Below are 14263 nucleotides of genomic sequence, written 5' to 3' on the forward strand. Positions count from 1 at the left end.
CCACACGATATGAAGAATGTGGAGGATATGAAGAATGTGGAGGATTTGAATAGGGTGCAAAGAGATTTACTCCCAGGATGTTACTTGGATTGGAGTGTGTTAGCTATAAGGAGAGGTTGGACAAATTTGGATCGTTTTCACTAAAGCATCTGAGGCTAAGGCCTGTAAGGGAAGTAGTAGAAGCAGATAGGAAACATTTAGGTACACACATGCACAGGCAGATGGGATTAGCTTAGAATGGCATCATAGTCAGCAAAGACCGGGTGAGGCCAAAGGACCTGTCTTATGCTGTACTGTTCTATGCTCCATGAAAATTCTGAAACAAAATTAACAAGAGTTTTTGGAATGATTTGAGCTGGAAATCCAATCCAAATATTCTAAAACAAAAGCAGAAATTGCTGAAGAAAATGAGCAGGTCTTGGCAGTATCTGTGGAGAGAAAACTGTTAACATTTTGAGTCCAGTGACCCTTCTCCAGAAATATTTGGATGTAACTTAATTTTTAAACACCTCAAATAGTGTTTAAAAATAGCTATTTATCATTAAATCCTTGATAGGAATTTAAGGATTTTCTTTTCCGGTAAAAAGATTAAATTGCATAATTTCAGGATGAAAAGGGCATAAAAAGCATTCGCCTTCAGATTACACATTTTATATTTGCTGCTATAAAGTACACAGAAATATGATAGAGTTCTACAGTCATACCATCTGTCAAATTGCAAAAAACATACAATCAGGAATCTGAGGATTGGTAATTCATATTACAATTAATTTTTGACAATACTGTGCCTTTAAGAGATATGTTCTGTCCTGTTTTCTTGCAGAGGGATTTTGTCACAGTGCTACCGAGGTGTCTCCTCCTGACAGGCAGTTTTCAATAACTTTAGGTTTCTCCCTGGGCAGGGAGAATCAAAAGTGGGCAGGGTCAGGTTCATACAGACCCAGAGGACATTGCTTTGGCTTTCAGTTAATGTTTTTTTAGTTAGCTGCTGGAGCAGACAGCTAGGGTTCTCTCTACTGCTAGATTGAAAACTTAAGAGACTTTTCATCTTCAAAATCAGAAGGGGCAGATTGTTTCTGTCAGTGTTTCTTTCTACTGGACTGGAGAGAGACAGCATTTAAAAAAACAAATTGTTTTGCTGCAGTGCATTTTGCCAAAGGTCATGTTTATGGGATCCAGTCTATATTGAACAGTTGATACTTATTGGTCAAATAATATTTTCGTTTGTATGTCAATAAAGTTATACCAATTCTTTGCTTTGTTGCATTTTAATTGCATTGTAAGAAAAGTATGTTTTGATTAAAGCTTGGTAGTGGACCAATCAAATTATATCTGGAGCACAGCGCCTTACACATGCCTGTAAAATATCTCCATTACTTATTTTGGGGGAGGTTTCTCTGGTCTCTAACAAATTTTACTATAAAACTGTTCTGTTAAATATTACTTACATAGCATAATGATGGATGCTATGGGTAGAACACTTGATAAATTTAATTTTGAGAGAGGAGTAAGGTCCACACCAACATATAGCATTTATTAATATCCCCAACTAGCAGCAGCATTCAATAAAAAAAGGTAACAGCAATTAGATTACTTACAGTGTGGAAACAGGCCCTTCGGCCCAACAAGTCCACACCGACCCGCCGAAGCGCACCCACCCAGACCCATTCCCCTACACTACGGGCAATTTTGCATAGCCAATTCACCTAACCTGCACATTTTTGGACTGTGGGAGGAAACCGGAGGACCCGGAGGAAACCCAGGCAGGCACGGGGAGAATGTGCAAACTCCACACGTTCAGTTGCCTGAGGCGGGAATTGAACCCGGGTCTCTGGCGCTGTGAGGCAGCAGTGCTAACTGCTGTGCCACCGTGCCACCCACAAAATGATGAAAGGAAAAGACAGAAAGATTTCTTCACTAACTGAGGAGAAGGAATACAGCATGAATTAAGAATAGGAGGAATAGAGGAAAGAGAAAGGAAAATGTATGCTATCAAAAAAGAAAAAGCAGAAGAAATATTAATGCTAATGAGGAAGGGAAGAAGTATAAAACACCAGTTTGAGTTGGGAGATGGATAGGATTAGAGTGCCTCTGTAAATTGGGAGCAAGGTAGAAAATACATACAGAATTTTGAAACAATTAGCCGAACTAAGTTATAGAACACTGTTACAAATCCAGCAATGTCTGAGAGAAATTAGAGGAATGAGTATAATTTCTGTCACAATCTTTAACTTCCAATTGATTTTGCATGTAGAACTCCATGTTTTTGTTTTAAACTTGGTTAAGAGCATGTTCAGACTTTTATGCGAATCATGCTAATGAAAATTTGTTTAATTTAATTAATCTCTTAATAAAGTATAACAAAACACACTTGAAAAGTACATCATAACTTGGCTTGTCTTTAAAACATTTTCTCACATAATTTTGGCAAGCCGTGCATCATTTTTAACATTTTTTGTAAAGAATGGTAGACCTCCAGCTGGATAATTTTTGAAATTTTTACTAGAAAATGCAGGATGTACCATAAAAGTGTGCCATATTGTGACATTTCTGTTAACTTTACTGTTGAGAATTAGGATCTTGCACTTACCATTGCCACCCACTGGTACCATGGCTTCAGAATGGTCACTTGCATCTAGGTTGAATCCTCTGATAACAGATAGCTGGGACACAATCAAAAATGAATCGAAGGATGAGCAGGTCTTGTTATCTGGGTTAATATGGTAGCCTGTAGTACAAGCACAAGTAGAGGCTCCATTGGGTCTGGGTAGACACAGTTGTTCGCACATTCCAAAGTTGTTACTGCATCCATTGGAGGAACCAGCTGATCCTAAGAAAAATTGAAAACAAAATGAAAGTACAATTAACTTTTTTGTGTTTAGTACTTCAATGTTATGAACATTCCAAAGTTTCACAAACAATTTTAGTTTTTGAATTGCAACACCGTTGTTTTACAGGCAAATCATTTCTGCATGATGGCCTTCCACAAACAGCAAATCACCAATTGCTAATTAAACTGTGAGGTATGAAAATTGTTGTAATCAATGCTTTTCCAAGGTCTTTGTTTTTCAAAAAAGCTTTTATGTTCTTGCTTTGGCAATTCAATATTATGATATAATTTATCATGTAAATCGCAACTATACATGTTCTTATATCCATTATTGGAACAACTTCATGACCAATTCAACTTAGAAAAATACAGCATTCATCTGATAGAAATAGTTTATCTTTTGTAACATTTCTCATCTTTTTCCTGCTAGAACTAGAGAGTCTATACATGAAGTTTTGGATTTTTTTAGAAAGTAGTTGATACCACATGTAATAAAGTATTTATGTGATAAAACATGCAGGTACGCTCTAAGTGAGTAAGCGAATGCTAACAGAGCAAGCAAGCATCCCTAAGATGCAGCCCAGTCCAATCTGTCCATATGCATAAAGTACTCTTGAGCAGTTTTTCAATGCTAGTTGCTAATGAGCTCTGTAATGCAGGTCTATTCCTAAGCATCTTGGATGTGGATGGGGGGGGGCATGAAAATCCTGAGGAGTTGGCAAATATCAAATGCCAATATTCACGGTTAAGAGGTCAGTGCAGCTAGTGCCTGTGGATCATGCCCAGAGAAGCTGTTTGCGGTGATCAGTATTAAGGAGGAGAGACGAAGCAGAATAGTTTGCTTGTGGTGAGTGGTAAGATGATAAGCTGCAAATTAATGAGATGGGATGTGCAGTTCATTAACAAACAAGAATCCTGCTTAACATTTTGCCTAATGAGAATTTTACTTTGATACCAAGACCTTGTTTAAAAGATGCAGCAAGTTGATGCCAACATTGAGATAGGTTTTGCCTGACCTCTTGCTCAGTTCTCACTGCAGCCCTTCCATTCAAACCCATATTACCCATATTCTTTTCACCATCATTCTTTCCCATTTTGTCTGGCCATTCCTTACTGTATCTACAGATGAGAAGTAGATTGCTGCTTGTTCTGGTTAATGTCTCTTTGTTATAAATTAGTTGGTAGAAATTGGTAAAAAAAAAATTGGGTGGTGTAACAACAGGATATATCACAAGATAAGTACATGAAGCTGAATGAGAGCTTAAAGAAACTGAATGGTTACTCATGTTCAATTAAGCCACAAATCCCTCAGTCTGGCTTGTGTTTCAACAGTCTAGATTTAACAAGTAAAGCTCATTTTGTATTTATATTTTCATCTACATAGAACAGAGTTCTGCTGTGTGTAGCTTCAATGTGAAGCTCTTTGACTGGTAGCATGAATCTACATTAACACGAACATTCCTGGCATAAACACTGAAATGCAGCTGAAGTTCCAGCAATTCCTCTGGCAGATTCCATTCATAACCTTTTAGATAACTGACAAGACAGCAACTTTCTCTTGATTTGCTTCAAGATGCACTCTCACATGGAATTGACAATCAGAGCTAAGTTAGTACAATTTTCTTCAGTGCCTAAACTTACATTAAAAAGCACTCTAACTGATAGCTTTATGTTTGAACCTTCGTACAATGAAGTAAAGGTTTTAAATTATGCAAATGATTTTTATAGAATGGAAGGGGAAGTAGTGAGTTCTTCCATCCACTGTTTCAGCCTGTCATTAACTCATTTCAACATCCCAAGGATGATTTTCTTTTTCAAATATTTCAACTAGATACCCACATATTTGGTGTGTGACAGAAGCCCATGTAACATTCAGAAGGTAGAAGTGCAAGTTGAGATCAATTGTTCCAACCGAGGCTGCCATGTAACCAAAAAGGCAGAAGCAAATGAAAACTGAAAAGATCATTAGAAGCTTCAGTGATCCAAGGACGGACTGTTTTTTATTTTATCCTGGGCTATTGTGAAGACTCACATTGGGACAGATCAGTCGTAACCTGGATAGAAGCCTCAGATAGTCAAGGATCAATGACAGACATTGTGCCAAAGTTGGCTGAAGGTCTGATGGGATGGTTCCAGGAAGTGGCTGCCCCTCCCTAATCAGCAATTTCTGATTTGTTTCTGATGTCCAACATCCGTAGTTCTTTCAGTTTTTATAAATACAGATATCTGTAGCTCACACAGCTTGGAATTGGTTCATGAGTTTACCAGCCTTGTCTGATCACTGGCTTGAACTGTCTCTTTGTAAATGACCTCTAGGCCCACATAATGTCCATTGCCACCTTCTTCATTGGAGAAGACATCTGTCATCCACCTCTTCCTCTTAAAAGACATTCTCCACGTTGATGTGTGAAATTTTGTAAGGTGTAGCTCACCACAATGACACGGGTGATTTTTCTGGGTTATACTTCTGTGCATTACCTGATTAGTCAAACATCTAAATCTCATTTTGATCTTTCCTATCATCTGTTCAATGAAGATCTTAGTGGATGCATGTGCAGCAATGCAGCTTGGGGATCCATTATTAGTGTCATCTTTTCCAGGGGCACCCCCATCTCCTTGTTCTGGACCTTAACACTGCACCACCTGAAATCAGACCCCTCCCATTCTCCAGGCCACTTGCATCCTCACTTTTCATGAACCCCCTTACAAGACCTTACACCAGACACCCATAACCCTGTAATAACCACCCTAACACATCCCCATCTGATTGTGACTATGCCCTCTATCACCATTCAAATCCTCCCACAAAATATTTGAGATCACTAACCAAATGTTCGACACCCAGTTTTCTATGATGCACCCTTGCTGGACAGCACTGCAACCCCAGATTAGGAAGGGACAAACACATGCTGCCATGTCTTTCTTCAGTCTTCTTTAAGACTGGTCTGCTTTCCCTGAACAATCTCTACCCTTCATGTAGTACTCTGCCTTTCCCCCTTTCTGGCAGGGCTTTCACTCTACCCTGCCCCACAGACACGGCCAGCCTCCTCCCATGTGCTGCCCTTGCTCCACATGGAATTCCTATAATCATCTTGATTTAAGGCTTTATTGGTAGCAAGACAAATCAGCAAGTACTTGCTCCAAATTCTAAGGAATGTCAAGGTCAGTCAGTGGATGCTTATATACAGTCAGGTGCCTGAACACACTTAGTTCTTGGTTGAAAAAGGACATTTGACTCTGTGAGAAGACATTTTAGTGAGATTCAAATGCATCCAAATAAGCCTCCCAGCTCATGCTTTTGACAAGTTGGACCCCACCCTTTAATGTCAGAAAACTTAATTGCTGAGGTTTATCCTGCCGTCAGCATTTATAATTTTGAACTTGCATGTAATTAAGCTCCCTACTCACCTTCTCTGGCACCAGAATTTGCGTTCAAACTGCAGCCCTTTCATTGCAATGGGACCAAATCCAAATTCACAGTTCCTGACTAGATTTTCTACTCTAAGAAGCTTTTGCTGAAATAAAAGCTTGGATTTTCCACTGGCCAGACAGCTGTTATGCCAGCAAAGGTTTTGTGGAATTCCCATCATAGCAGGCTCCCAAGGAATTGCCCAGGAAATTGTACTTTGCACAGGGCAAATCCCCCATGCCTAGAGCTCTCTTAAAGTCACTCTTCCCAGCTGACACATTTATCTGGCAGGTATTTCCCCCTTACCCATCTGACATCCTATCCTCACCGCACCTGAACACAATAGTTACGTTGTGTACTTACCCTTTGATGCAGCTATCAAAATGTTTGTCAAGACTTTTACATTTCACAATATGGCAGCTGAACTGATGTGAAATGGGAGTGTGGAATTCCTTCCTCTGTCAGCTCTGCAATGTGGGCGGCACAGTGGCTCAGTGGATAGCAATTGCTGCCTCACAGCACCAGGGTCCCTGGTTCGATTCCAGCGTTGGGTGACTGACTCTGTGGAGTTTGCACATTCTCCCTGTGTCTGTGTGGGTTTCCTCCCACAGTCCAAAGATGTATAGGTCAGGTGAATTGGCCATGCTAAATTGCCCATACCGCTAGGTGCGATAGTCAGAGGAAAATGTATCTGGGTGGGTTACTCATTGGAGGGTCAGTGTGGACTGGTTCCACACTGTAGGGAATCTAATCTAATATTAAACAATTGTCAAAATTGAAGTATGGCTCCATATTTCTGAAGGGGTACTGAGCGGGTTGTCCTCTTAAAAATGTGGAGCTTCCTTCTTTCATGGAAAAGTGCAAAAGTGGTAATCATTCTATTCAACCTTTATGCATTAGTGCCTTCCTGAATGCTAGGTTACCTTCAATAGTCAGTTCATTAGAAAAGATCCCGTAACAGATGGGTGGCACGGTGGCTCAGTGGTTAGCACTGCTGCCTCACAGTGCCAGGGACCCGGGTTGATTCTAGCCTTGGGCGACAGTCAGTATGGAGTTTGCACATCCTCCCAGTGTCTGCATGGGTTTCCTCCCACAGTCCTGCAGGTTAGGCGAATTGGCCATGCTAAATATGTCCATAGTGTTCAGGGATGTGCAGTACAGGTGCATTAATTGGGGTAAATATAGAGTCAGGGGATGAGTCTGGGTGGGTTACTCTTTAGAGGGTTGGTGTGGACTTATTGAGCCAAAGGGCCTGTTTCCACACTGTAGGGATTCTGTGATGCCATGTATTGAAATCACATATATTAACTTAAAGGTGCAAAACCTACTCTGCTACTCCTGACTTTTATGTTGTTCATGTTTCAACAAGAAATTCTATAAACTGAGCTATTTCAAAATTACACTCCTGAGCTAAAGCCCTCGACAATTAATACAAGTGTATAGAATAAATGCTTAACATATTTCTATGGTATTACTTCATAATGTATTTTAACAGACACTTTGAAATAGCATGTTTACAAACCATATTATGGCCAATATTTGTCTGTTACCATTATAAACAATAATTGTCAGACATTGCACACCAATTGATGACCACATATGCACAAACCTGAAAGAACTGAAGTCTGAAACATCAATCAAATAAAGATACTTAAATGACAAAAAAACTGTCAGTAACTTCTAACAATCTGAAACCAAAGATCAGGCTACTGCTTCATTCTATTCAACCTTAATGAGTTAGTGCCTTCCTGAATGCCAGGTTATCTTCAATAGTCAGTTCATTAGAAAAGAAATCCTATAAGAGTCAGACTGTAATTTTAAAGATGTCTGTTAGCCACTACTTAATTCCACCTCACTCAGACCAATTAATGCCATCATGTAATTGCACAATGCCGTCTTTCAGACAATTTATATGGAAGTGCTAAAGGAACTGATTAAAGTGGGAGCAAAAGTTTTAAAATCTTGAAAAATTACTTATAATAAGATAAAGTTGCATACCACTGCAATATGTAAGTTTGATTATTTTTTAATTGAAATCGAACATTTTGTAAGTTGATCTCAATAATCCTTCTCACTAATCCAATCACCAAAACTGCAATAACCATCTCAGATCTAAAGCTGGTTTTCTAATTGCATGATGGCATTCAAAATTAGACTGGTATTGCTGTCATTGAGGAGACATTAAATAAAACTTAAACTCTACAACCATCTGATTTGGAGGTTATTGATTATGTTTAAATGAACTTCAATCGTTTACATCAGTAAGCCATATCAAGTAATAGAATATCTATTTCAGCTGATATCCCTATTTAGAATAAATAAATCAAAGCAGTACAGCATACAAGCTCATATGTGGAGCTCATATCTACCAGTGTGTGAAAATATCTAATAATACACAACATTATACTTCATCAGCAAACTTTAGTTCAAACGTTTAACTGGTCTCTATCATCCAGCAGCCTCTTTACATCCTCTTCATTAGGTTACTTTTACACCTAGCCTTCAATCCAACTTGTTCTTTATTTTTTCACTTCATTTTATTTTATTGTCAAGTATATGTCCAATTTCCTTTCAAATGTTTTATGGAATCTACTTCCACCATTCAAGTGTATTCTAGGTCATACATAACTGTATAAAATGTTATAACTAGTTCACAAATTAATTTTCATGGCTCAAAGCATGGAATGACAAATGCACAAATTGTGTGCACATAAAAAGTAAATCATTTGTACATAAATGCTCATTGTTGTTGTCCTTGGAGATAAATAGATATAACATCGGTTGATTTATATTAAGATGTTTAATAATCATATGGAAACTTTAGCTAAAATAACTTCAGAAACTCAACTATTGCAACAACATGACAGTTCTCACCCCTTTACAGTTACTCTAAAGAAAATATTTTGACACTCAGCTAATTATAGGGATTACTCACTGTCTCGGAAGTGAACTCTGAGGCAATTCAGCCCTGCAATGTTATTCCTCACCACAACTGGGTTTTCACCAGTAATCTTATCCACACGCTCAATGATCTCAAAATCAGAGTCTGTATAGTAAAGGAAGCCCTCGTAAATGGCTAAACCCCGAGGATGAGAAAGGTGGTTAACCACAATCATCCGATGTAAACCATTTAGATCTCCTCGTTCGATCTATAGGGACAACACAAGAATCAATATTTGCACTGGAACTGCATTAATTGTACTTCATGAAAATGTGTTAATTATAATACTACTTATCAAACTAATGTAATTAATTACGTACATCCACTAATATAAATAGAAACCAGGAAATTATCAATATTACCTTTTGGGGTGGTGGGTGTGCTGTCACGGAATGACTACCAGGTGCACCCTGGCAGCCTCCATATGGATTCTGGGTGGAATGAGGGCTTCCTGTATTCCACCCTCTGTGGCCCATAGAGTTACCCCTTGTTTACTCTATCGCTAATGAAGGAGCCGTGCTGTGCGTTCCACAATGACAAGGCCCTGCTGGGACTAAGGACTTGCTAGTTCTCTACTGGCCAGCAACTGTTGAGGGTGAATCCTTTGGCTTCAAGGCATGTAATCCCTGATAGCAGGCAGTTAACTACCTGATTGATATTTAATCACATTGAGTCCCCAGAAATGGCTGCTGCAGAGCTTCCCCTTGCTTCCAGCCCATCAATAAAGTCACCACAATGGCCATTAAATTCAGACCTCTTTAATCACTATCAAATATTCTTACCCAGTCAATAATGATTAGAAAACTAAATTAATTCCTTTGTGAGCCATATAATAAAATAAAGTGTACACACCTCAATCATTGTTAAATAGCTTCACCTCCTTAAAATATCTTAAATATTTTCTTTCCCTGCCATCCCCTCCCCCTAAAACAGTGACAAAATTTAATGAATTGCACATTGTACACAGGCATCATCTGGTGGAACTGATAGAGAAACAGAGTGAATAATGGCTGTTTACACAATTTCTCTGGATTTCCAGCCATCAATTAGAAGTAGGATGGGAGACTGATAGATGCCCAAAATGTAACTTATTACAGATACATGCCCTTCATAAATTAAAATTACATACCACTCCGGTACCAAACACAGCCCAGTACAGCCTGCGTGCCTTGATGTCAATACTAATGAACTCTACTTGATCTAGGTCATTAGTGAAGAGAACTCGAGGATTAGAGCCATCCATATAAGCACTAGCAATTTTTGCTGGAATTCCACTGTCAGTACCTTGATCCGTCCAGTACAATTTCCTGAAGTAGATTTATACACAGTGTTTAGATGTTTTAAAATCATGAAATAATCAGAGTACACCAATAAAAAAAAAATAGCCTGGAACATGCTCATTGTGCTATTCACCAATTCCCTAGGTATGACAAGAGATCATGCTTATGAATAACTTAATGACCTGGCAATATGTTATTAATTGAACCATAAGTTAGCTGTTACTAATAATGTCCTATTTTTGTTTGAAAATGAGAGAAATACATTTACAATTATAAAGATCATGTGCATTACTGCATGCTGTGCATTAATATACTAAAACAAATGGTTTGTTCTCCTGTTGATATTGCTTTATTTCAGCATTGAGAGGAGATGTCAGGATTGTGAACATTGCATGAATTTAAACGTCCTAACATTTTGAGTTGCCAATTTGCACACCATGTGTGACCAACAGACTGAGGATTCATATGATATCTTTCTCTCTCATCATGACTGACTCTTTTTTTGGTGTGATTTGTTTTATTATTGTCACATGTACCACAATACAGTGAAAAGTCTTGTTTTGCATGCTATTCAGGTAAATCGTACCTTTCAGGTACATGAGGATAATAGAACAGAATGAAAAATATAGTGTTCCAGCTAAAGAAGGTGCAGAGCATAACTTCTGCAAAATCTTGCTGATTGTGGAAACAGAATTAAGATAATTCAATAGCAATGATTCAATATATTTTGTTTACAAGCAGATATGTGAAATTTTACGATTGCAAAAACCATAGTAGTTGGGAAAATCCTAATAATTTCAGCTCAAATTACTTCCCAAAATTGCCTTCAGACCATGATACAATCATATTTCACTTTCCAGTGATTCATGCCACACTTCTATAGTAGTAACCATAGTCCCACTCAATTTTCAATCGATTTAACTTCAAGTCCACTTCACTCATATTTGGATCGTTCAATGTTACTACAGACCCAAACCAGAACATGGAATTTACCTCCAATGAGGAGTTTTGGAAGTTGGGGGAGTTATTACTTGGAGGCTTCAGGCATTTTGAGAATTGAGATTAGAGGCATCAGCAATAATGGGAACGTTATTATTGTGTCAGGAAAGACTACAGCATAGAACCCTTAAGTGTATACTTAAATCAACTCTCAGATGTTTGCCAATATATTCCAAAATCTCAGTAGTCTGAACTTCAGTAAGAGCAGGTGGCAAGTGCTATGCCATGTCTAATTCTGCTACTGCCATGATTCATCTGAAATTGAGACTTGTTTTGCTTGGATCAAAAAATTATATTGACTGTTTAAAATTTTTAAAAATCCATATATTTAACAGAATAATTTAATCATTTACATAGTAAGTGAATTCAAATTAAAATGACTGACTGCATAAAATGTGATTTCTAAGATATTATTATGTAAAGATGGGTCACCAACATTTCACATGCTGAGCAATGTTAAGATGAACCATTAGGAACATTTTTAGAGGTTATATATGTTAGCGTTCTATTTGTATTAGCAGCTTCTTAATAAAATGATATCTAATAGGTTTGGCAAACTGAAATTCTATCCAATGGGAATGGTTAGCAAATGCTTTAACACGTGGAACTTCATATATGGAAGAGATAGACATAAAAATAGAGGGAAGTATATTTATTAGGAGAAAGTGAGGACTGCAGATGCTGGAGATCAGAGCTGAAAATGTGTTGCTGGAAAAGCACAGCAGGTCAGGCAGCATCCAAGGAGCAGGAGAATCAACGTTTCGGGCATGAGCCCTTCTTCAGGCTTATGCCCAAAACGTCGATTCTCCTGCTCCTTGGATGCTGCCTGACCTGCTGCGCTTTTCCAGCAACACATTTTTCAGGAAGTATCTTTATTCTAGGTGAGAAAAGTGAATGAATAAAATTATAATTACACTAATGCATACAATAGACTCAGTTATGCTGTAAAGGGAGAGGTAGACCACTAACTGGGTACTTGTTAATATAACAGTTGGTCCTTTCCCATTTCATACATTGAAATTCTTAAACGTTATTTATAATCAATTAGAATTTTACCCCATTTTAACATGGAAAGTTTATAGCACCATATTAACGCTAAACAAATTATTTTTAAGTTCCACGTGGACACCTTAAATTTACAAAATAACTTTGAAAATTACTCTAATGTTCTACTCACCCTCTTGCTGGATCTACCACAATGCCTTTGGGTGTTCCAACACCAGTCCTTTGTCCATTATTTGTTAGTATTGTTTTTCTGTACTTGACATCACTATGCACGTTTACTACCTTAAAGAATGTAAATGCATATTAAAAATTATTTTTTGCAATATCAGGCTGTTGTGTAAAAAGCATTGAATAATATTCTGACATGATAATTATTCAACTTGAAGAGGGATCTAATAAATTTAAACATCACTGTGTTAATGCTTAAAAAAAAATCATACAAGGTAAGAAACACTACTAAATCTATTTGCTAAATACTACGATGTTTCTCCTTTATAACAATTTAAATTTCAACGCTGCTGTTTCTAGGAGAGATTCAAGTGTACAGAGGAACCTTAATTATCTGGCATTAGATTATCAGATAATTGGATTATCCAGCAAAATCGCAAGGTCCTGATGCCTGGCTAAACTATGTTATCCAGCATTCGATTATCCAGAATTTGATTAACCAAACTAAATACTCCCCTGCCACGTCCTTCGAATAATCAAGGTTCCTTTGTAGTTGATTTATTTCGGGGTTCTAAGAAATGAGACATTTTAATAAAATGAATGTTACATTAAGGTAGGATTGGATAATGAATGCCTTGCTGAATGTGTTTTTGCTGTGGGGACATGTACCTTTGTTGGATATCCAGCCCACCACTTTCCCAATCACCACTGACTTCACCCCTCCTAATACAGAGGGTGGGCAAGTGCGAAAAATCAACAGCCCATCTGCACAAAGTCAAAATGGCCTCATGTCTCTTTCTTTTTTGTGTTTTTTCCTTCTTTCTTCTTGCCTACCATTACAGACCTTTGTGCCGTCTTATGTACAAAAGTACAATATCATAGGAATAAATTAGAAAAATAAAGAAATATAACGTTCAGAATAACAGTCCTTCCAACCCAGTCTTTGCCAGGCCTCGCTTCCAGTGCCTCAGGTGAATTTATTGTGGGCTATCAGCCTCAGCCTGGACTCCTGGCGTCAAGAGCCTTGTGTGGAGCCAGCGCAGATTTCTGACATCAATGTGGACTCCAGGTATCAGCACGGACTCCAGACCTCGAGATGAATCCAGAACAGATTCCTAGCACTCTCAGCCTCAACAGCTTCGAGGTGAACCCTAGCATGGTCTGGAGGTGAGGGCTGATGGAGACCGGATAAAAGCAATGACTGTAGATGCTGGAAACCAGATTCTGAATTAGAGTGGTGCTGGAAAAGCACAGCAGTTCAGGCAGCATCCGAGGAGCAGTAAAATCGACGTTTCGGGCAAAAGCCCTTCATCAGGAATACAGGCAGAGAGCCTGAAGGGTGGAGAGATAAGTTAGAGGAGGGTGGGGGTGGGTAGAAAGTAGCATAGAGTACAATAGGTGAGTGGGGGAGGGGATGAAGGTGATAGGACAGGGAGTAGGGTAGAGTGGATAGGTGGAAAAGAAGATAGGCAGGTAGGACAAGTCATGGGGACAGTGCTGAGCAGGAAGTTTGGAACTGGGGTGAGGTGGAGGAAGGGGAAATGAGGAAACTGTTGAAGTCCACATTGATGCCGTGGGGTTGAAGTGTTCCAAGGCGGAAGATGAGGCGTTCTTACTCCAGGTGTCGGGTG

The 14263-nt window shown here is 38.6% G+C and overlaps 1 protein-coding gene across 3 annotated transcripts in view; it reads right to left on the reverse strand.

Annotated features, from left to right (window-relative positions):
- The window catches only part of lrp2a (low density lipoprotein receptor-related protein 2a), a 337835-nt gene that overhangs the window by 155942 nt on the left and 167630 nt on the right, over nucleotides 1-14263 (reverse strand). For all 3 annotated transcript variants that reach the window (XM_087989117.1, XM_043693942.2, XM_043693941.2), the window contains exons 34-37: nucleotides 12637-12746; nucleotides 10310-10487; nucleotides 9175-9388; nucleotides 2591-2830 (exon numbers count right to left, since the gene is read on the reverse strand). In XM_087989117.1, the coding sequence (XP_087845243.1) occupies nucleotides 2591-2830; nucleotides 9175-9388; nucleotides 10310-10487; nucleotides 12637-12746 (742 nt within the window). The remainder of the gene's footprint in view (nucleotides 1-2590; nucleotides 2831-9174; nucleotides 9389-10309; nucleotides 10488-12636; nucleotides 12747-14263) is intronic.

The sequence above is a fragment of the Chiloscyllium plagiosum genome, unplaced genomic scaffold (assembly GCF_037043375.1).
Source record: "Chiloscyllium plagiosum isolate Xiang-an unplaced genomic scaffold, Cpla_swu_hap1 HiC_scaffold_7, whole genome shotgun sequence".
Taxonomy (NCBI): Eukaryota; Metazoa; Chordata; class Chondrichthyes; order Orectolobiformes; family Hemiscylliidae; genus Chiloscyllium; species Chiloscyllium plagiosum.